This window comes from Amphiura filiformis, chromosome 11 (genome assembly GCF_039555335.1).
Source record: "Amphiura filiformis chromosome 11, Afil_fr2py, whole genome shotgun sequence".
In the NCBI taxonomy this organism is placed as follows: domain Eukaryota; kingdom Metazoa; phylum Echinodermata; class Ophiuroidea; order Amphilepidida; family Amphiuridae; genus Amphiura; species Amphiura filiformis.
The window spans coordinates 60,114,239-60,139,361 of record NC_092638.1 but is presented as its reverse complement, the minus strand read 5'-3'; the positions used below and the strand labels follow the sequence as shown (position 1 = coordinate 60,139,361).

Below are 25,123 nucleotides of genomic sequence, written 5' to 3'. Positions count from 1 at the left end.
CGGAATGTTAACACCGAATAGTTGTTACACAATGTTTATATGGTATGTTTTATTTGGGGTCAAATGTCATTGAGGGGTCACTTCCGGTCCAAAATGAAACTCCTTGAAAATTCCTCTAATGGCGCAAATAACATAGCAGAGTGATACCATGTGCACACATGCATTGATATTAGCCAATATCTATGGGGTGTTCTGAGATTTTTGGGTCGAAGGTCATAATGGGGTCACATTACGGCTGTGTTCGTGGTCTCACATAACAGCGGTTCTAGTTATAGTTTACTTATGACATTTACTGAAAAAATGAAAATTATTGCTTTCCTTTGTGATATAAATCTTGCCCCCTCCCCTCCAAAAAAAAACAACCTTACCACAGATATCACTTCCTTTATGTTAGGACGCATTCTCCAATTGGCTTCCCAGCATTGCTTCATCAATTCTTTAATTGTTGGAGGGCAGTGTTCTGGAATGGGAAGGCGTTCATTCTCATAACATACTCTCATGACAACAACTTGTGACTCCAGGCCTTGGAATGGAAGCATTCCTGTCCGCATTTCCCACAGCACCATTCCGTACCCGAATATGTCGTATTTAGGAGATAGTATGCCTTCTGCTAGTTCTGGAGCCATCCAGCGCCATGATGCAGAATCAGTAGCATGGCTAATGGTATGTTCAAGGTTCTTAGATATTCCGAAATCACCTAGTTTCAAGTTATTTTCTGCTGTTATCATGTAATTGGGAGATTTAACATCTTTGTGCACCAAATGTATTTGTCTTAGATACTCTAGGGGTCTAGCTGCTTGCTCCGCCCAGTCATAAAATTGCTTATCAGGGAGACGTCCACCATTAAGTTCTTTGAGATAGGATCTCAGGGAACCTCTATCACATAGCTCTAGAATCAACATGAATTCCATTTGTTCATCAACTACACCAATGAGCTTCACTATATTGGGATGATCAAGGCCAGACATAATATCCAGCTCTTTGACATCCCGCTTTATCAACTTCTTAGCAGCTATTTGTATAGGACCTAAAGATGGATGTATCCACGTCATCTGATAAACTGAACTGAAGCCCCCTTCTCCTATTTGCTTCACAAATTTCAAATCACTTTGCTTGATTTGATTGATAGGAGCAGCCATCTTCAAAAGCTGGGGACGCCAAACTGTTGAAATAACAAGTAACAAATGGATTAGAGATTTAAAGGCCCATGCAGTGATTTACTCATCGGAGGATTATAAAAATTATAAAATTGAAGTTTTGGAACCTTTTTTAGTGTCACAGACATAGACTGCAAGTGGTTAAGCTGAGGTAAGACAATAGAAGACATTTTCACACGAATCTATAATTTCTCTGCTTTAAGGCCCGGTCACACTATGACGGACGATAAGCAACGAAAGGTGACGAACGTGAAAATCACAAAATGTTGACGGCAAAGCGACGACAAAAAGAGGAAAAACAATATTCGCTGACGAGTGGGAACGACCTTCAGCGACAACACGACGGCAAGGGACGAAAGGCTGCTGCAGGAAACGGAGACTAGCGACCAAAACCGGACGTTGTCTGGGCGGCGAGTAACATTGTCTCAACGGAGCCTGACAACAAGCAACGAGGTCAGACGGCTGGCAGCGGATTTGCTTGCGGCAAGGAACGGCAGCTGACGGTGGATTGCGGCGATGATGATGCGGGCACGGTGGCGAAGCGGTACATGCTCTACCTCGCAATCGGAGTGTTGCGAGTACGAGCCCCGGCGGTGCCATCGTGTTGTGCACTTGGGCAAGGCGCTTTACCTCACTTGCCTCTCTCTACCCAGGGGTGATATGGGGAGCTGTTAGGAATATTGTCCATTAAGCGCCGCCCAAAGGTATGAGCATGCCTTAGGCATTGTATGGCAGCTGACATGTTGTAATGACAGCGGAATAAATGTAAAGCGCTTTGATACATGCGAAACGTGCTGTATAAATATCAAAATTTATTTATTTTAATTTATGACGTGACTCAGCGGCCGACATCAGAGCATGCGGGTTGTATAGTCCACTTTGGTGTTCCCACTCTTCACAACGTTCTGGTCATCCACTCAAAAATATCAATATCAATAATAATCAAAATATTAATACCGTATTAACATCAATATCAACAATAATCAAAAATATTAAAATCAATATCAATAACAATCCAAACACTTAATATCTATATCAATAATAATCAAAAATATTAACATCAATATCAATAATAATAAAAAATATTACACATATCAATAATAATTTAAAAAAATTAACATAAATATCAGTAATAGATCCTGTGTCATATACTGGGGTACCCCAAAAGGTGGTTTTGTTACATTTTGAAGTGCAGCTTGGATTTCAAAACACTGTCTTTTGAGTATTCCTTCACTTAGAAGATTCAATCAGGTCTTAAATTGAGGCTAATTTATTCTATATTACTCATGTTTTTAACCTGTTTAAAATAATTTTTAATATTTTCTTATGACGTTTGGCATGAAATGTGCCAAGGGTGGTTGAGGATTAGGAGGAGGATTATTATTATAATCAAAGATATTAATATCAAAAAATATTACACATATCAATAATAATACAAAATTAATATAAATATCAATAATAATCAAAATATCAAAATCAATATCAATAATAATCCAAACTATTATATCAATATCAATAATAATCAAATATATTAACATCAATATATCAATAATGATCAAAAATATTATCATCAATATCAATAAGAATGAAAATATTAATATCAGTATCAATAATAATCAAAAATATTAACATCAATATCAATAATAATAACATATCAATATCAATAATAATCAAAAATATTATATTTTTTATTATTATTGATATTTCTTTCTATATGAACTTCAAAATTGCATCGTGCCGGACAGTCTTTTGAAATCGAACTGACGTCAAAAAATGTCAAAAATCGCACAAAAAGTTTAAAATCGTGGACCATCGTTTAAAAATTGTAACCCATCGCAGACCACCGTTTCCATGGCGCAGGTACTCGCAAACGACCCGCCATCAACAGTCAACATCCGCCACCCTCCGCACAAAATTCGCAAGTCACTGTCGCACCAAGATCGTTACAATTTCGTCATTTGCCGCAATGTGTCGTCAGGGTTCGAGATGTGACGTCACTTGCCGTTGTTTTTTCGTCAATGGTCGTTGACAACGACTACCAACGAAATTGTGACGACCTCAAAACGACTAAAGACGGCTTCGCACGGTATGGAAACGTCAATGAAATTAGGGTTGCGGTCTCCAACGAAATCTGAACGGAATCACAACTACTTCTTTTGCCGTCATAAAATTTTTAACATGTTGAAAATTTGCCGACGAACGCGACGAATAATTTCGGCCGTCTGCGGTCGCTAACGGATTCGTCAGCGACAACTAACGGCAACACACGATGAGTTACGGTAAATTCCAAATTGCAATTCGCAGCTTAACGTCGCTTGCCGTTTACCCCTATTCGTCATAGTGTGACCGGGCCTTTAAGTAGTCTTGTGACGATAATTTATTTGCATAATTGAATATTGTGCTTTAAGCCATGATACCCGTTCATCAAGTGAACGTTGAATCGTCCCGTGCATCAATTGATTGCCATGGAGCGAGCTATTGTCCGTGCTTTGATAAATGAATCACTTCTGGTCGGCTCTCAAACCAGTACCTTCAACATTGTCTGTTTGTTTGTTTTTTGTTTGTTTATTTGTTCACCCAGGTTGGTCCGTGAGGGACACATGCTGATCCATGGGAAATCCATGGGCCGTTCCAAGCTCATGCTAAATAAGTCACAAGCCTGGATAGCCAGTGTAGGCTAATCAATACTGTTGGGGTTTTTTTCGTTTTTTTTCGTATTTTGCCATTTTTTTATTTCAAAATACCCTTCACTTTTAGGCAATTTATAAACAATTTGATTTTTTTTACACTTACGATGGGATCCCTGAATGGACCTTTAAGTTATAAGATATGTACGAAAAATGAGTAAGTTAGTACATATAATAAAAATATTAACATCACATAATCTTCCTAAACCTAGCATTGTAGTTTGATGTATTGTGAAAGGGAAATATGTAACAACAACTGTCTTGATTGCCGCTTGCAGTATTAATATATCCTAGAAGATGCTAGAATCCGAGCAAACACAAAAACGTTTTTAAAACGTTTGAAGTAAATTATATTTTGGGTTTTGGTTTAGGTAAAAACGTTTTAATAACATTAAAATGTCGGGTTATATAAAGGTCATGAAATCGTTTGAAAACGTTTTCTATGAAAACACACTACAACAATATTTTTAAATGTTTTCGAAATGTCATTGTAAACTATTTTTGCAAACATTTTTGGCCAAATATTTTGTCAACACTTAAATAACATTATGTTAAAATATTTGCACCTAGCAAACACAGAAATATTCTTAAAATGTTTTTTACAAAACGTTTTAATAACATTTAAATGTCAGGTTATATAAATGTCGTGAAAACGTTTTTAAAACGTTATTTAAAATATTTTGGGCAAACCTTTTTGCAAAATATTTTTCAACCCCAAAATAACATTCTGTTTAGAATGATTTGTACCAAGTTTTCACAAATGTTTTTGGAATGTTATTAAAACGTTTTTATACCCTTTATATAACCCAACATTTAAATGTTTTCTGTAAAACATTTGTGTTTGCTGTGCAGTAAATTACCAACAAATGTTATTTAATGTTATGAAAACGTTTTATACTCTTAATGTACCCTTTATATAACCCGACATTTAAACGTTTTCTGACAACCTTTTATAACCTTTTGCGAATGATGTCGAAAACGTTTTGTGTTTGCTGGGATATGACAATAATGACACGTGAATTCTTTGTGTCATTTCATCATATTTTTCAAAGGAAGTGTTAGGAGCCGGCCGTAATGACTCAAGGAAGGCCAAAAACCTTTTACCCAAATTCACTTCAGAATCCACAACTAAACACAATGTTTGATCAAGGTAAAATGTTATAATGTTATTAAGTTATAATGTGTGATTAGCTTAAGAATAGATTCCTATTTAATTGTTTATTTCCACTGATCACCCGGGCTGATCACACTGTCTACTTTTAATTTCGAGCCAAACAAATGAGGTAAAACGAAGAAAATTGCTATTTCATTTCAGCACCTACAATGCCATTACCTCGCCGATCGTATTATTATCATGATAATTGGCGGAGCTTCATGCAGCTAGGATGTACAAACAAGACGTGACGAATAGCGATATGCACACCGTTTATACGTCAATAGGTAAAACGAAAATCAACCAATTTTGCGAAAAATTGCCGCAAAAAGTAGAAATTTTTGTGATTTGCACATAAAATCCTTGCACAGAAGACACCTCCCCAAATGTTGCTGCTTCCACCAATCACTCACTTTCTCCCAGAAACATGATTTTCCTTGCACTTAATTGACAGATGTGTTGTTTTAAACCAGACTTCAGCAAGTCGATAGAAAGCTATAGAAGAATATTAGGCTAATTACTTGGGGAGGAGGAGCACTTTAGTGTACTAAAAATCTGCTATTCAAATACACTATTTTCTTCAATAACAAATTGAACACCTTTCGTTAAGGTGGTACTAAAACCCCTGATAAAATTTGTTAGTAATTTTGCATTTTTCTCAAAAAATAACTATACACTGGTAACAAAAGTTATGTATATTATAGGAATCAAATTGCAATCATACTGCAATTTCAATGATTCAAGAGTAGTTCATTCTAGCGGTACCTCTTTTCTTATCATAAATAACGTACCGCTTCACTGAAATTCCAGTGTATAAAATAACTGGATTCCTTGCCTCTATTATATATGTACATAACCTTTGTTACCAGTTATTATTTTTAGTCACAAATTTATCAAGGGCTGTAGTACCACCTTAAGCCTCCAAGTTTTTATTTCTCCACTCAACTTACCGATATCTTTAGCAGCATAAGTCGAATCAAAGTTGCCTTAAATCCTTTGCCTTAAAAGTACTTCCTACTAGAGACTCCATTTTGCTTGACTGGGATAACCTGTAGTTCATGTGACTAGTTGGGTTTTTCCGGTTGTGTATTTAGAGAATAAAGGTAATGCCTCTGTCGTGATCTATCGTCCCATATAATACGGGCGACATAAGGGGAAATACTTGAACCATGAGGTGGAATGTTAAGTTTGAAATGGAGAAAAGGGGAAAACAATGGGAGAATTTTCAGCGGACGCGAGGAGAACGCGAAATATTATGTCAATAATAGTCACTCTCCCACTCCCCCTTGCGTAACATTGAGCTGTCCCTATGCTCGAACTGTGACGCTAGGCCACCTTATTTATTGCACAGTTGTGTTTTCCAGTCGCTTTGCACAAGGGCTGCTTGCAAATTACAGTTCGTTTTGTTGTGTGGATTTTAAGTTCGCGGGTTTATTCTGATGGACAAAGCATAAAATTAAATTAAAATTATTATCTATTAAAATTATTATTTATTAAAATTATTATTTATTAAAAATTTTTTATTAAAATTAAAATTGAAATTAAATTTAAAATTAAAATTAAAATTAATGATTTTAAATTTAAATTATTAATTGCGTTTTGATTTTTTTTTTTAATTTGAATTCTATTTGTAATTTAATTTAATTTAATTTTTTATAGTCATTAATTTTGTATAGTCATTATTCATATATCGGCCTATTATTCAATATTTTATTAATGATATTTATTCAACAGTCAGTTTAGTCATATTTTGTTGAAGAGCTTGGAGGGGTGCACCGTGGAAGTAAAATAGTGAAAGATGTGCTGCCACAACTTACAACATTGGCAGAGGGTCTTTCAAGATAAAATGCTTTGTAAGTTTTGTAAGTCACGAAAGGGGATACTAATAATATAGGCCTAGATATTGTTACGAGCCGTAATAACTCAAGGCACCTTTCCCACACAACAACAATAACACACTGTTTGATCAGTTTAATAATATCTGAATCTTATCTCAAAACCAGAAACCTTAAGATCTCCCACCACCAAATCAGAGTCCCATAGAGATATGTGCTACATTTGCCTTAAGAAAATGTCATTTTTTCTTCACAGGAGCGACTCAGTTTTAAGCGACAGCTATGATGGTTGAAATCAGCCCTTGCCTGATCCCTCTGGCTGGGAAAAATATAGGTTGACCGTCATTATTTTTTACGACTGGCCCTCGAAGTCTACGATGTCCGGGAATTGCCTATTTTACAGGCAAAACCATGCCAGTGTTTCTGTAAAGAAAAGGCTGCTTAAAATCATTGAAAGTTATTCGATCTCTCCCATCTGTGGTACACTTGCAGGAATTAATATTGCTAATCATGACCAATCCAAATTTGGCTAAAATTATGCAAATTTCTGCTCATTTTAATGCTTAAATTGAGAATGCATGGGTTTTTCTGAAAGTGAAATTAAGGGCGCACAACCATATAATACTATTTGGTGGTGTGAAATCTTAACGGCCAGTACAACTACCAAGTACTGTGCTTACCACGCTTACGAAACATAAAGGAATAGCGTACGCGCACGTTATTCTATACCCAACAATGTTTGGTATTTGCCCCCACTTTATATAAATCCATCTTTATCTAGTTCTAAAATTACAAGCTTACTTATTCTCAAAACTTACGTATCTATATTTAGTATAAAGCCAATTATTTTGGCTGCAAAAAAAAAGTCATTTTAAAAGTGATTCCATTTCCATTGACATAGAGAGTTCCTCTACTGCACATGTATATGACTCAACATACCAAGTCATGTCAGTGTAACCATGGCAACGTGGAATCTTTCTTGCTTGTGAATTTGTGTGAACTTTCCAGATTCATATCATTTTGGGAAGAAAAACTCAACATGGTCTTGTCTCTACCATGGAAAGTTTGATAGCTTTATAGATGATAACCATTGTCCTTTGTGCTTAAGCTTAAGAAATTTATGAGTACTGAAAAAAACTACTGATCATTTTGATACATCGTGTAGTGTTTTCACTGTTCTCTTGAATTTCATAAGGGAGTGTTCAGAAATACTTGGTGGGAGTGGGGGCTGGAATATATATGGGGGGGTTATAAAATTTTTAAAGTTCTAAATGGGGGGGTAAAAAGTTTTGGGTGTATGAACAGGGGGTTAAAAGTTTTTGGCATGTAGAGTTGGGGTGAAAAACTTAAGTAATATAAATCCTGAAGCAAGAAATACAAGATAACCTGAGATGCGCAAATGTTCCAATCAAACCAGAAGAGTAATTGATCAGGTACTTTATGTATTTTTAACAATCATTCAATAGTCAGAATTATATATCGTTAGCCTGCTACGCTAATTGCCTAAGTCATGTTTTTGTAATTTTGAGAACAAAGTACAAAATATGAATATGGTTCAATTATGCATTTAAATATATTTATTCACCAATCTTTACACGAAAACGAATGATAATGATACAAATGAAAGGGAATAATCTGAAATAATTAGAGTGATTAGGTAACTGATGCATGATTGAACCACATTTTGTTCTTTGTTCTCAAAATTACAAAAAATGACTTAGGCAATTAGCGCAGTAGGCTGACGATATGTAGCGTTAAAATTGCATGTGATTTGAGCTATGTGTCAGTGCATTTAGGTGTGCTCTTTAAATCACTAAAAAGCTGCAATATCTTTGTTCTTCTTTAGTGTTGACATTTTACAATAATGTTTCATGTTTATCACTGTATTTTGACCATTACGCCCTATATACGGTATACATACTTTAGAATTTTTAAATTTTAAAAATCATATGGCTTTTCAATCATAGGCGGCGGACTCCGAAGTGCGAGAACGGGGGTACACGTCCCCTCTATTTTTTCCTTGGCATCCCCTTAAAAATCCTAATAGAAGAAAAAATAATAAGCAATAATTGCCCTGTGCATCTTTTTAGCATGTCAAAAAGCACCATGTTTTGGGCCCAAATAGGATGAAATTGCTAAAATTGCAAACGTTTGCGCTTCGCGTGAACTGGACCATCAAATAGCAAAACGCACCTTTATTTCGGGCTAAAATAGCATGAAATTGAAGTTTTTCACACGCTTCATGGGCAACAACAAGTCAAGAACAAAATATACTCGTCCCCCAATCCCCTAAAATATATTGCTTCTGCCGCCCGGGCTGCCGCCATTGATTCCAATCATAAATGGATGGTTTATTAATACTCGATTGCATCCCGGGGTTGCATAAACATGACAAACGTGCTTATGAACTACTACTTTACAAAATGATAAAGATTTCCACAATTCCAGTTATATTAATGACACATGAATACAAATTTTACAATTTAAGTATCATTAATATGTTTCCTCTGTCCTTTGATATAGAATGGCACATTGCAATGGGGGAGGGGGGTTAAAATATTTGTACCTAGTATGAGGGGGATCAAAAAGTTTTAGGTCCATTAAGAGGGGGTCAAAAAGTTTTTGGTTCACGAAGAGGTCGGGGTAAAAAATCCTAACATGAAAAAAAAAAAATGGTTCCAGCCCCAAACCAAAGTATTTCTGAACACTCCGTAATCAATATACTACATAATGATTAAAACTCACCCTAACATATAGTAGTAGCAGGCTTGTATTGATTTAATGCTTTACTGCATTTACAATCACGGCCCTCCTCTTTTTACTAAGACAAAAGCAACTCGTAAAGTGTAGATCACTGACTTGTGAAAATCGTGAAGAATGAACTTATGCGTGAGTATATAGTGAATTAGATCATGCACAACAATAAAAAAACTAACCCTTGTTCTGCTGAAGCACATTGCAACAAATTCTCACGAAGGAGCTTATTACAACATGAATCGCCTCTCCCCAGTGATACAAAAACAAGTCCAAAAATGTTACAAATGATTCAGAGAAATCAGAAGTGTAAGATATCTTCTCTGAGTGCTAAGAGTGGTCATATGATTATTCCAAGCCATTTGGTGTTTATTGTTTTACAATTTGTATCGAACATCCCAGCATCCCTCTCACCTCTAAGGACGAGGAATAAATAGATCGTCACATTGATTGCATAATAGTTTATGCGACACGGTTCGGTAACCCCAGCCTGCATTATATATACATTGATTTTTGTTGACTGAATATGTTCAGTGTGATATACGAACGTATAAAACGTTATCCAGTACCCGTTCGTTGAAATGTGAATGCCATTCAAACCTGAAGTTTTACCTGATCCGACTCCTAGTAACGCCGAGAGTCAAATAGTGATCATGAAAAGCACACTCGTTATTGACCCGGGGTACAACAACACAGAGCAATAAGAGCATGTGTCCTAATTTGTTACAAATAGAACATTTAATTCCATTCCCTTATGCATTGAATACGTATCAATATTACAATAATATCACCAAGCAAATACAAACATCCCCAAAAACTCTTCTTACGTGCTGTGGTGGACATATTATGGAATGAAGCTGAAAATCTAAAAATCATTATTTTAAGACCGAATAAGATAGCAACTGAATAACTAAACATTTTAATCAAATATCAGATTATCATCCAGGCAAGAGAGCGATAAAATGAAATTCAATATTTTAACAACAGCATTGACATTCTGATTTTAACATTCACAATATCTTCCAAGAAAACAATGACACGTTGACGTAATGAGTACAGGTTAAGTTATTTAATAATAAGAATTTGCATTATTATGTATTTACATTGTGTTAATGAAACCAAACCCAATGATCAGACATCGCGCAGGTGAAGCTAGGTGAACGAGACTGTCATGCGTACAAAATGTTCAAATGTCTCATTTTATCTATGCCTAATAAAAGCTCGTTTCTTTTAACCCAGATTATGATATAATACAAACCGTTACTTATGTTTTTTAGAAAGTACAACATTATTTTTTGCTTGCTTCAATTTCACGCCAATAGCACGATGGCCTATTTTTTCAGGAATTGAGGTCTGCATTCAAAGATGTCAAGCAACCAACATTTCCTTACAAGAAACTGTTTCAGATTTTGCATTCAACGGGTAATAACACTACCGTCTCTATAATGGTCTGTGCCTGGGAGAACTACATATAGCTGAAAGCACGTAATCCTATCATCAATATTCTTACTTACAACCGCGAGTGTAGCAATCCGGTGATGCAGCAAATCACGTACATGTTCTCCTACATTATCTTTACCTACGTATGATACAATAATTGCAACGGCGCTCATTTGAGGGAAGGAATAAAATATTCCAGGGCAAAGATCAGTGAATGTTTAAGTGTACCTTTGCCTCGTAGCACAGGCGGGATATCCTCAGGTTAAATAGATCGTGAAATGTTCTTATAACCAGCGTGTAATAATATCATGCATATTAAAGAACATTGAATGCATTGGAATACTATATAGCTAATAAAAAAGGCAATCGTTTGAAGAAATTAGGCCACCAGTGAAAAGAAATGAGAACAATGTTGTAGTTGATGACGATGTTCTATCTGTGAATATTAAATGTGTGTGTTTTCCTCTTGTTTTTTATAAAGTGATGGTAGGTTTATTTTGGACCGATATTATCCTACTTTATTAATACAATGTAGCTAAGGATTTCCCATTTGTTAAATTGGATTATCATCAAAATGAATGGCTCAACGTGATTCTTGTATGCATTTCAAATGACTATAATTTATAATTTCAAAACGTTTTCAAACGTTTTTGAAATAACCATTGTCCATTGTTGACATTAATCATAAGAAACTGATGGGTACTGATCATTTTGATACATCCTGCAGTGTTTCAAAGATTCTCTCGAAGTTCATAATAAATGGACTGCATCATAATTAAAGCTACCCTAACATATAGTAGAAGCAAGCGTGTATTAATTTAATGCTTTACTGCATTTACAATCACGACCATCCTACTTTTACTCAGACTAAAGCAACTCTTCTTGTTTCTGTTCAAAGGTGCAAAGAAATAATCATATTATAAAAATGCTCGACCAAAATCGTGAAGTGTAGATCACTGACTTGTGAAAATCGTGATGAATGAACTAATGCGTGAGTATAGTGAATTAGGTCATGCGCCACAATCAAAAACTAACCCTTGTTCTGCTGAAGCACATTGCAACAAATTATCACGAAGGAGCTTAAAATCACCTCTCTCCAGTGATACAAAAATAAGTCCAAAAATATTGCAAATGATTCAGAGAAATGTATAATTGAAGACCAAATTAAAAAGACTTTTTTGCGTATGACGTCCTGTCAACTAGACCAAAAACGCTGCACTGCGCAGATCAGCAACCAATCACGTCGCGCCTTTGACCTATCGTCAGACGCAAACTAGTCGCTTTTATTCGGTCTTCAATTATAAGATATCTTCTCTGAATGCTAAGAGTGATCACATGATTATGCCAAGCCATTTGGTGTTAATTGTTTTGCCATTTGGATGGAACATATCCCAGAATCCCTCACCCTTCTTAGGACGAGAAATAAATAGATCACCACATTGATCGCATATGCCACCATTTCCTAGGCGACACGGTTCTGTAACACCAGCCTGCATTATGTTCATTTTGAGATATAAAACTTTCTCCATCACACAAGTATACAATGGTGGAATTTTGAGAACTTAAATCTGGATAATTATGTATGCCATCGATATCATTGGTCTATATTATTTAAAATAAACGTCGAGCAAACGTACCTTCGATTGATCATTTCATTATACGCTGGTGAAAACGGGTCGTTTTTCACTCGTTGTGAATCCTATTTCTGAGAGACGTATCACTCGCTTGATTTCAATATACCAAGTGACGTTACTTGGTACTAGTCCAGACGGCAGTTGCAAGACTGTCACTTGCTATTCTAAATTGTATACCCACGTTATGAGAACATTGTGCAGCATTGAATGTTGACCAAACATATTTCAACCCCCCTTTCAACAGTTTATTTTCCAATTCAAATTGCTTATTTTCTGGGCTTCTGGGTTTCTTGCTTCTTTGTATTGTGTTGTATTCATTGTTTTGCAAACTTGGCTATATATTATCTCCTTCGAATAACCCAAAAGATATTTTTGTGAGATAGTTTGTAGTTCAGCGTTACATCAGCGTTAAGTTTAGCGTTACATCATTAGCTATGTCTTTAATATTTAATTTGTTAAGTCACTATGGGATTAGTTTAGCAAAACATTGACGTATATAATGCACAAGATCCCGGAAGACATACAGCAGTATTGATATGTTCCTAAGAGATCGTGAAAAAGAATATTTCTAGGAAAGTGTGTAACGTATTCTTTGGCTTGATACCTCAACGAGTATTCTCCGTCAGTACACTAAGTCATCAGTTTTAGTCTAAAAATAAGAGCTTAAAACCGTACATAGTGTATACAACACGTATGCTGGTGACATCTGATTTGGCAACCGACAAATGAAATTGTATGAAATGATAAATTGATAATGATCTTACTATTCAAGATTTTTCAAATGCGAACCACATTCTTTGTTGCGCGTCTCTTACTTGCATGGTTTGGTCACCGATATGTAGGTAGTGTCAAAAATAGTAATTAGCACGCTCTAACGGTATTGTCTAGTACTATGGGTATCAGCATCTCATGGCAACAATGTTGCTCATTAGGTAGCGAATACGGGAGATAACATCAACCTGTTTCTACAAATGGGGCACTGTGCTACATTCCATGATTGGATGCATGTAGATTGGATGGTTTAGACCACGTTTTTTTTATTGACAGAAGAATTTTATTTTAAGATGTTTAAAAAGTAATGTCCGTAAAAAAAGTTTTTTTTTCAGAATTTCAGTTTACAATATACATTTAAAAACAAGAAATAAATGGAAGTTCGACTGATACCAATTCCATGAAATTCCAATTAAATAAAGCTGTTGGCAAATTAAAAAAAATAAGCATACGTTAAAAAGCATAACATTATGTTTGCTCTTATTTCAATGCCAACAGCACGATGCCCTATATTTTGAGATATTTGTTCGAACTGCTCAAGCAACCACCATTTCCTGGCAAGAAACCGTTTCAGATTCTGCATTCAACAGGTAATAATGCTACCATCTCTATAATGGCCCATGCCCGAGGTACTACATATAGCTGAAAGCACGTAATCCTATCGTCAATATTCTTACTTTAAACCGCGAGTGTAGCAATCCGGTGATACAGCAAATCACGTACGTGTTTTCCACATCCTCTTTGCCTACTTATGAGAAAATAATTACAACGGCGCGCATTTTGGGGAAGGAATGAAGCCTTGCAGGGCAAAGATCAATGAATGTTTAAGTGTATCTTTGCCTCGTAGCGCAAGCATTATATCCTGAGGTTAAATAGATCGTGAATGCTCTTATAAACTGGCATGTAAAATGATTATATATGCATGTTCAAGAACATTCAATGAATTGTGCAGTTAATCAAAAAGGCAATCGTTTGCAGAAATTAGTGAGTGAATTGAAATGGGAACAAGAATGTATATAATGATGATATGTGAATATTTTATAATTTTACTGTTTTCCCGTTGTGTACTATAAAAAGTGATGGTTAGATTTATTTTGGAGATACGTTATCCAACTTCATGTTTGCAACGTAGTCGGGATTTTTATTAAAACTGGGTAATGTATTGCAAATAAGATACAGGCTGTACAAAATGATTAGTACATGTCAGATTTTATGTTTATTAAAAAGCCTGCTTCTTTCAAATACAACATTGAGTAGTCTTTAAATGCCCATAAGCCCATTTCAGTGACTCATGCTGCAGTTACTGTCCATTTTCCTATAAACAATACACAGTGCTCTCACAATTGTGACCTCACCACGTGTGACCTCTACAGACAGTGTATGTTAGAGCTAGGTATAGGGCATTGCCTAGTTAACGTCACTGTGTGAAAACTAACCGGCCAATATTTTTTGTACTCTCGGAAATTCTAGAACATATAGTTTTGTAACATGTCCTAAATTTTTAGCTAATTTCAGATGTTTGGAAATATTCGTACTTTTGAATTTTAGTATGGAAGGGCACGTCATGGCCTGCAAAATTCCCTCTGCAACTTTTGTGGACCACTCTCTAGGGCGTTAAAACTAAACGACTTAACGGATATCTTTTCTACTTGCTGACAATCAAGAATAATGTATACATTACATGTAGGTTAAAAAACTGAGTAGGTGGGGCATCTGCGAATGGTCGTACCTCCCTGATATGTAGATGACAGATAACAGCAAAAACAAATCCCAAATATGTCCATAACTTTGGTCAGTGGAGAGAGTCAGCGGATTTCAAATGGAGGATTATTAATTGGCAAGTGTCATATTTGGGCATAGGTGCAGCCCACCATTCAATGTGGAGGATGGACTAGACTTTATCGATTGATTTCGCTGGAGTAATTCGTGCTTGATAATTATTTTTCTAACATATAAGGCATAATGTTGTGATTGCCGGACCCCCCTTTAATAAAGCAGTGTCGTGTATGTTCCTAAGAGATGAACATTTCTGGGGAAAGTGTGTAAAACGTTGATTTTCTACCAATTGAAGCATTTGGATAGTACGCTTATTTTTGTTTTATTTATATTTTTTGTGAGACACTCTCTAATTTTAGCGATACGTCATCTACTCATCGTTAATTTGTTTAGTCACCATGGGATTTAGTAGGAAAACATTTATGTATCTTGTGCGTCAACTCACGGAAGACATAAAGTAGTGTCGTGTATGTTCCTTAGAGAAGGTGAAAATTAAAATTTCTGGGAAAGTGCGCGATATTTTTTGTGGAATGATGCGTCAACATTATATTCTTTGTCGATAAATAAGTCATCATAATGTTTTATGGAAATATTGTTACAGAGTGTAAAACCTCAGAGGACACACAGTGTCAAAATGTGCATACAACAACACGCCACGCATGCGGGTGATACCTGACTTAGTAAATTAGCGGAATATATTTGAAGACCTAAGCGCAAGACTACCGTAAGTCCACTTGGCCCCTCAATATGCATACACTCAAGTTATGTATAGTTTCTTAGGGTTTTATAGTGTTTTTAAAATACATGTTCCAGGGTGAAAACATCATGAAAGGTTGTGAAAGATTTGTTTTAGCCCCTGAACATGTATAAAACATTACATTACCAACCTATACGAAACTATACGCAACTTGAGTGTATACATGTTGAGGGGCCAAGTGGACTTACGGTCTTCTTGCGCTCAGGTCTTCATTTTATGATATGAAACTATTAATGATTTTTAAATTCCAACAATAGCCTTTAACGTTCATTGTTTCAAAAACAAATAATTTTTGGCACTTTCCTTTTATGTATGAGGTATATGGTTTTGTCCCTGAATGTAGGTAGCGTAATAATAATGAGCATGCTGTCACGCTGGGTTACAGCATGTTGTTTAATACATTGTTTTAAGCCACATTTTTCTTTGTCGGTGAACTTTGCATTAATTTTATGCTCGTTGGTTTTCTGACCTGGTACCAGTCTTTATTTATATAAAGTTTTAAAAACAGAAGTAGTAAATATATCTCACATATACCTACAGGCAGCACAATGTATTCTAAAGAGGTACCTTTTCTGGCATTTTATTTTATAAACACGTTGTATTTATTATAAAGTATTTATTATATATACTAGATCAGCTTTAACCGTGATATATTTTGATGCTCATGAAATAATAAAAATCAAACTCCAATATTCTGCTATAACTTTTGAAACAATACACGTAAGTGATCGAAATAGAAGCATCGCTTGGAATAAATTACGAAAAGTAAAATGAAGTAAAATGAAATGGTAGATTGGTTTTTCCTTAAAAGAACTTGTTTGTAAAATAATTTGATCCTCACATACGTAATTGAACCTAGCTTTTTATTACAACCAGCATACTTGGGTAAAACATTAGGCATTTCTATTTATTAAACAAATCCCTACAATCCTGCCCTCACAAACTTGACTGTGGGCCTCTGTTAGTTACATTGTACAGATACGAACGATAAGCATTTATCTTGTGGTGTGCATTTCAGATTTTTCCTTCGACTATCAAATTTTGAAGGTACAAAATGAGAGTAGAATCACACATTATGTGCGTGAAAAGTTTTCAGGCGCATTAGCATAGTTCCGACATTCTCATCTTCTTGATTGTTCTGTTCTGTTTTGTTCTGTTTTGCGAGGGAGTACAGAGTGACCATTACCTGATGTTGAAATATTATATAGTACTACTTGAATTTAGTGCAGTGTTCTCTCTGGCAGGTATAATTCTGACTTCTCCATAGAGGCGAATAGGTTTTTGCTCAGATGAGACGGTCTATTGACTCATGATGCCGCTCTCTACGATTTTATTTGATTACTAGTTTGATTTATAAATACAGGGTGTCCCAAAAGTAACTTAACATTGTAAACTTGCCATAACTTGCGTTGGGTTAATAGTGTTGTTACAAAAATTGCACAGTATGTAGATAATACTTTTAGAAATGTTATGATACCAAACATGTAACAGATATCTACCGTACCGTAAAACCCACTTTTATAAACGTAAAATAAGTCTCGTCATTTGAGACGTGATAACACGATATAACGTGTTATCGTTTTAAAATCTGTTTTGTTTAATTTTGCTATGTTTGTTTGTTTGATTGTTTGTTTGTTTGTTTCCAATGCGTAATCTTCATTTTGTGTTTTATCTGTATTTTATATGGAAACTTTTCTGAGGATTCGATGAGCAGTTGTACGCGATGCGTTGTTCTCCATTGAAAGTCGACGCACTGATCGTCTTGGGCTTTTCGCCACCGCTCTTCGTATGACATCGATGTTTGTAGCCGATCTTCCTGTTCTTCCGCGTCCTACCCGTGGTAGATCATGAACAGATCCAGTTGATAGGAATTTCTGCACTAGTTGCTGGATTGTATTTCGGCTGGGTGCATAATTTACATTAAAATGGTCCTTAAACTTTGCTTGAGTGAGTTTGTCCGACTTTGTCTCGGCAAAGAACCATACGATCTGAATCCGTTGATCTATAGGAAATTCATCTTCACTTCAACTGTTTTAAAGTAAAGTTTAATATTGTGAACATATCCTATATATAATCTAAAACAGCAGTCACGTTAACACTAGGCCATGTAATCCATGAATGTTCATACCTAAATGTAGCGTGTGCAGTGAGTGAACCAACTCTATTGTTCAGGGAAACACATCATTCATGTGCTTGAACAAACAACATAATTATGAGCTTGCTTTTGTGGGTTTGATACACACATACAGTCACACAGTAAGGTCAAGGGGTCATCAATAATGCTGTTTTTGGTATCAGAATAATTCTAAAAGATCAATCTATCTGAATATGTTATCTATTTTGGTATGAAGTAGGGAATATTTAGATATGGCAATTTCACAATGTTAAGTTACTTTTGGGACACGCCGTATTATTGATTATATACCGATATATATATGTTAAGTGTGATTTGATCTGTAAATAATTGAACTTAGAAATTTGAACTTTGATTGACGATACTGTGATGTGCCCCGAGTAATTTAATTTAATTATTTAACTTTGTTTACAAGCGGAAAGTATTTCATGAGATGGGAAATCCCCTTGTACTTGTAAGAGTTGGTGTGGAAAATAATTTTGGGATTCCCCCAAATTCTGGTAAACAAAATCAAATCTATGTTTGGAACTTGGAAATCCCCAGTTCAGTGTATTGCACCATCAGGAAAAAAAACCCAGGAAGTGATGTAATGTGAAAGGTTAATGTGTATATTATTATTATTAGTAGTAGTATAATTAATCTGTTGTGAAGATGTGAATGAAGTGATGGTTTATTAATAGATGATGGGTTTTGCATGAGTACTGCTATAAAAGCTGGAGGTTTTTGTTTGGACTTTACAGAATGTCATGGGAGATTGTAAAACTCCACATGCGTGTGTTGGTCTTTCAAAAAAGAAGTACATTTTAACCAGTCTACATAGCCAATAATTGAGCTATTTTTAATACAGCAACGAAGGAGATTTCGAGTACACAAATGTGCTCTTCCTCATCAAAGGATTAAAGTTCTTCTGTCGAATTGCTGGAGTTTGCTGGGTTTATGAAAACCACACATCTGTCAAATACAGCGGAGCAGTGTTAAAGAGCACCATTTTTGGAGAAAGCAGCGCAAGGAGATAAATATTTGGAGAAAGCACCGCAAGGAGATAAATATTTGGAGAAAGCAGCGCAAGGAGAAATATTTTTGGAGAAAGCAGCGCAAGAAGATAAGTGATTGCATCATCATTTTCGTGTGAGGATTTCATACGCAAGGATATTTATAAACGCAAGTGTACAATGGACTTCGCTGATTTTCGCAGGACAAGTGAATAAGGATATATACATCAGTCGTTCAGAACATTGCAAGAATTCTAGGATCACCAACAAGAAGACCGCTGGTTAAGTACTGATAGAATGCATTTGGAAGTGTTTGTATTGATCGTCTTTTAAACAGATGATCCATGATAAAAGACCTCGTTACAGTCGGTTCCGATCAGGGTAACGCCCGATTATCGGCTACAACTTTTATACTTCCATCACGTCTTTACTTAACGCATGAGGGCAAACCAGGCTACATCTATTGACTGATTTTTCTTCGTGTGTTCTTGCTACTTCTGGTAAAAATCTGAAGAAAAAAAGAAACAAAAGTCTTTAAAATAATATTTAACAATATAATGAAGAAGGTAACCAAAAGGTTTTTAAGGTTATGCGTCGGCTTAACTTATAGAAATAGGAAATTTGAAAACATACAATATTGTTTTAAAGATAATGAAAATATTCAAGTAATGAAAATAAAATCTTTGTATATATTATGTGCGTACTATACTCTTCAAGTGATCTTGTAAGGACAGACTTTGATATTTTACTAGATGTTGGAGATTTCAGTCCTTTCTGACGCTTGCAGAAACTCATAAGGGAATGCATATTATATTTAATATTTTAAAAATACTGCCATTTTCTTCGTTTTTATTAATTTTACGCGGGGATCACTGATAGTGTCATACTCTCAACAAAACGTTTCTTCCTGAATTTGATATACTAGTATTTAATTACAATGATAAATAAAGTCTTTTGCATAAAGTCCCACAGGATTTGAATGTACATGTATTTCAAAATAACAGAAATACTCTTGGGATGACCAGACTCTGCAAAAGGAAAACATCCACATTTCTCTCAATACGACCAAAATGACCCAAATAGCGCTCATCCCCGAAGACATTATTCATTAGGCTACATTCAACAATCATAATTCAAAAGATGACCTCAAGGTGTGGAGTATAAATTGTGTTACCCAATAATTTTTCTGAGTGTACAAACATAAATGGGTTACGAAACTGTGCCCTAATGGGTGGGCATGTTGGAGGAGATCCTAATGTCTAATGTCCGGTACCACTCAGAGCCTGACATATTAAAATTTTGAATTAGTGCTTTAAAATTAAAGTAATGCACTCTGAAAAATTAAGTTGGTGCATTTTGGTACACTGTTAATGTAGAAAGTGGTGTGTTACGTGGAAATGCACTTTCCCAGGTCAAGAACTATTTAAGGACACAGATGTATGCCTCTTTAAAGGCCTAAGTAGGGTAAATTCATTTTACGCATGCATTACTTTTGAATTAGAGAACAAGGGATCAATGCTATACCTATAGAGGGCAGCATACCGATTTTTTAACGGTTACCGTCGGTGACCGTACTGCGATGCACCGTCAGCTACCCATGCCGCCCTCTTTTGATTTTTTATTATGCTGTTATCATCTGATCGCCGTTAAAAAAATTGATATGCTGCCCTCTATTATATACAGCATTGATCCCTTGTTCTCTAATTCGAAAGTAATGCATGCGTAAAATTAATTTACCAAAAGCCGAATCCGGATTCGGCCGTCTGCCATATTCATAATGATTATATAGTCTCCGCAGTAAATGCCAGTTTCGTCATTAAAATTAAGGAAGCAAAATTTTCATTGATTTAGATGTAGATACAGCTGTAATATGAAATTATGCTTAAACCGATATCATTCAATGTTAACAAATAAATCTACTAACAAAATAGGGACGCTTGCAGTAACTTAACATGATTTGTCTGTGGTTTTTTACATTGTTTTATGAATTTGCAGCAAAAAAAACAAGTGTTTTTTACAGACTATTATCAACTATTAATACTATACACTTTAATCTGTTCAATATTATTGTTCTTAAACGGGTCGTCTAGATATGAACATGACTTAAGTCTTATTCCCTTAACAATAATATCTACTACAATAAATATTGATAGAATGATACTGTATTTATGTAATGTATTTTTTGTTTATTTAGGGGTTATATTATAAGTTACGAGGATTCCCCCACGGAATCATCATCAAATAATTCATCTCCTGTTTTATAATGTATCATATCGAAAGGTTTTAGGTTACAGTGGTTTGAAACTATGCTACGTAGATAGAAATAAAATCTAAATTTATAGCGGATAGCTAAAACAAATTTAATGTTACTTTCTACAGTAGACAGCTTATTACAGGACGTATACATGCTACACCCGATTGCTGACACATATTGTGTGTATGTTACTACATTTATTTATTTATTTATTTATTTATTATAAGAGTGTGTACTTTTTTTCCACAATAGCTTGTTAGGGATCAAATTAAAACTCTACCGCCGGGAACCGCGTTCCATTGTTTAGAGCAATAGAAACCGACTACAACCGAACAGAACACCCGAAACCGGCGCGCTGTGGCGGTCAACCGGCGTTCGAGTTTTGATTTGATCCCTAACAGCTTCCCAGCAAACACAAAACGTTTTCGACATCATTCGCAAAAGGTTATTAAGGTTGTCAGAAAACGTTTAAATGTCGGGTTATATAAAGGGTACGGTATATTAAGAGTATTAAACGTTTTCATAACCTTAAAAAACATTTTTTGATAATCTACTGCTCAGCAAACAAAAATGTTTTACAGAAAACGTTTAAATGTCGGGTTATATAAAGGGTATAACAGCGTTTTAATAACATTCCAAAAACATTATTGAAAACTTGATACAAAACATTCTAAACATAATATGTTATTTTGCGAAAAATTTTTGCCCAAAATATCTTCAATAACGTTTTAAAAAACGTTATCATGACCTTTATATAACCCGACATTTTAATGTTATTAAAACGTTTTTACCTAAACCAAAAGCCAAAATATAACTTATTTAAAACGTTTTTAAAACGTTTTTGTGTTTGCTGGGTTGTGAGCCTAATGCTATCAACAGTAAATAACTCATAATAGATTGCAAATGACATTTGTTAACATTCTGAGTCCGAATTTAGAGTCCGATCGATAGTAATTAGCGATTGTCTCTAACAGTCAAATGAATCGTACTGCTGTACCTTGATAAACTACAAATTAATGGAAATGTGCGTTAAATCGGTAGTTCATACGGCTGATATCCGTTTCTTGATCGAGACATATATAAATGAATATCAGTCAAATGTCAGTCAAATATTCGTGACATTCCAATTAAGAAACGGCAAGTTGCTGCTAAAAGTAAGCATAAGTTAAAAAGCATAACATTATTCTTGGCTTTCATTTTTAACCCAACAGCCAAATGCCTTATATTTTGAAATATTCATTCATTTAAAATGTGCAAGAAACGCTATTTCCTGACAGGAAATTGTTTCAGATTTGGCATTCAACAGGTAATAACACTACCGTCTCTATAATGGTCTGTGCCCTGGAGAACTACATATAGCTGAAAGCACGTAATCCTATCATCAATATTCTTACTTAAAGACCCGAGTGTAGCAATCCGGTGATACAGCAAATCACGTACATGTTTTTCACATCCATCTTATGAGAAAATAATTGTAACGACGCACATTTGGGGGGAAGAAATAAAGTATACCAGGGCAAAGATCAGTGAATGTTTAAGTGTACCTTTGCCTTGTAGCACAGGCGTGATATCAGGTTAAATAGACCGTGAAATGTTCTTACAAACGAACGCGTGTAATAATTATATATCAAGTATGTTAAAGAACTTTGAATGCATTGAAATACTGTGTGGAAAAAAGGCAATCGTTTGAAGAAATTAGGCCACGAGTGAAAAGAAAAGGGAACAATGTTGTAGTTGAAGAAGGTGTTCTCTCTGTGAATATTAAATTTCCCCTGGTTGTAAAAATCACATTAATTTTGGATACACATTATCCACATTTATCACAATGAGACAAAACTGGATAACGTAATGCAAGAAAGGCATAGGTTAAAATGATTGCTATACATCAGTTTTGATTATTTATTGACTAGCCTGATTCTCCCAAAAGAACTTTGGGTCCTCTTTACAACTGAAATTGAGCAAAAATAAAAACATCGATTTTTTTTCGACACCAGTGACAAATCATCTATTTGTTTTAGTCACAAGTATAAAAACATTGATGTGTCTTATGCGCAAAGTCTGGCCAGACCATTCATTCTCCTAACAGCATAGCATAACTGTATGCACTCTTTTATCCTGTGACCAGTCTTTGGTTGATAATTAGCCACATTAGACGTTGAATTGCGTAGTTTATGTTCAATCTTGCGTAAATCATGAAAGTTTGTTAAGCAATATGATAGTAGACTTTTTTAAAGTTTGAAAGACAACCAGCAAGTTCAGGTAGCAAAACATTATTTAATATTTGAGAAAAAACTTTTTCAGGCATTTATATGTTTTAGAAACACGGTATTTATTGTAATGTGAATAATAAATCAGCGTTAACCGTGATTTCTATCGATGGATGCTCATGAAAAATTTGGAATCAGTAAACTCAAATATTCTTAATATAACTGATGAAATAATACACGTAAGTGATCGAAATAGAAGCAACGCTTGGAACAAATTGTGACAGAAGTAAAATGAAGTGAAAAGATGAAAGTGTTAGATCTTTTTTTACTGAAAAGTACTCGTTTGTAAAATAATTTGATCCTGACATACGTAATTGAACCTAGCATCTCATTACACCCAACCTGTTGGGGTTAAACATTAGGCTTTTCGATTTAATAGAAGTTCTTACACTCTTACCTTTACAATCCCGACTGTGGGCCAGTATCCGGCTTGTACTATGCACATAAGAACGATAAATAATTATCTTGTGGTATACATTTCAAGGTTTTTTCGACTTTCTGTTTCATATCAAAATTCAACTCTAAATATAAAAATTGAAAGTATAAATCACACAATTTATGTGCGCGCAAACGTTCTTCAAAGAGCTTTGCCGTGTAGTTCTTCATTTTTACTCGGGTATACATTCTCCCATGTTTTGCTATGAATAGAATATGCATGTAGTTTTAAGTACACTTGTTAAAGTTTGAAAGACAACCAGCGAGTTCAGGTACAAAAGATTATTAAATATATTTGCACAAAGTTTTTTGGGCATTTCGTTTTTCGGAAACACTGTATTTATTGTAATGTGAATAATACATATTCCAGGATTGTAGATTTTGAATCTATCTAAATACGTCATATGAGCTTTCGCTTTACAACGAATACTGTTAGTATTATCCTCTATCGCTTCACTTTTTGACCTATTATTGTATTGGCTTGTTCTAAAAATGCGTCAAATTTGTCTCTATGCTGAAACTACGACGATGTCAATATGTTGATCTTCTTTTGGTTTGTTTTTAATAAAAGCTTCAGGCGTTCCTTAAATTACGTGTTTTGGGAACTGATTTACATTTGTTTAGAAGTAAAAAAGGAATTTTGATAATAAATACCATTTGGTATGATGGGTTGACAGCACTTTATAACTTCATTAGCGCCTTCATTGTATTACATAAAGATGCTATTGGAAGTTCATTTTCAGTTCAAAACACCGCTTCTTCAGAAACCAGCAGACAAAATAATTATAATCTAATTTCTTGAGCTTGAAGAGCGGTACCACACAATACACATCGCATATTGAAAAGGTCCCCCGGGGACATTTGACACGGACTTTGAATATGTTAAGGGATTTTACAAGCATGTTTAAATGAGGGGAAAATTGGCAGGGCTTAGCTCATTCAAGTGGATGGTTTAAATGTTAAAACACTAGTATCTCAATATCCTCATCTTTCGGGACACAGTTCGTTAAGCATATAACGTCTGTGCATTCAAAGAATGACATTAGAATATGTTGGGTACAAAAACTCATACCTCGC

At 35.0% G+C, this 25,123-nt stretch overlaps 1 protein-coding gene across 1 annotated transcript in view; it reads right to left on the bottom strand.

The window, feature by feature from the left end:
• Nucleotides 1-25,123, bottom strand: part of LOC140163825 (mitogen-activated protein kinase kinase kinase 20-like) — a 41,169-nt gene that overhangs the window by 3,670 nt on the left and 12,376 nt on the right. Inside the window, exon 2 of the mRNA XM_072187139.1 lies at nucleotides 369-1,162. Coding sequence (XP_072043240.1) covers nucleotides 369-1,162 — 794 coding nt within the window. The remainder of the gene's footprint in view (nucleotides 1-368; nucleotides 1,163-25,123) is intronic.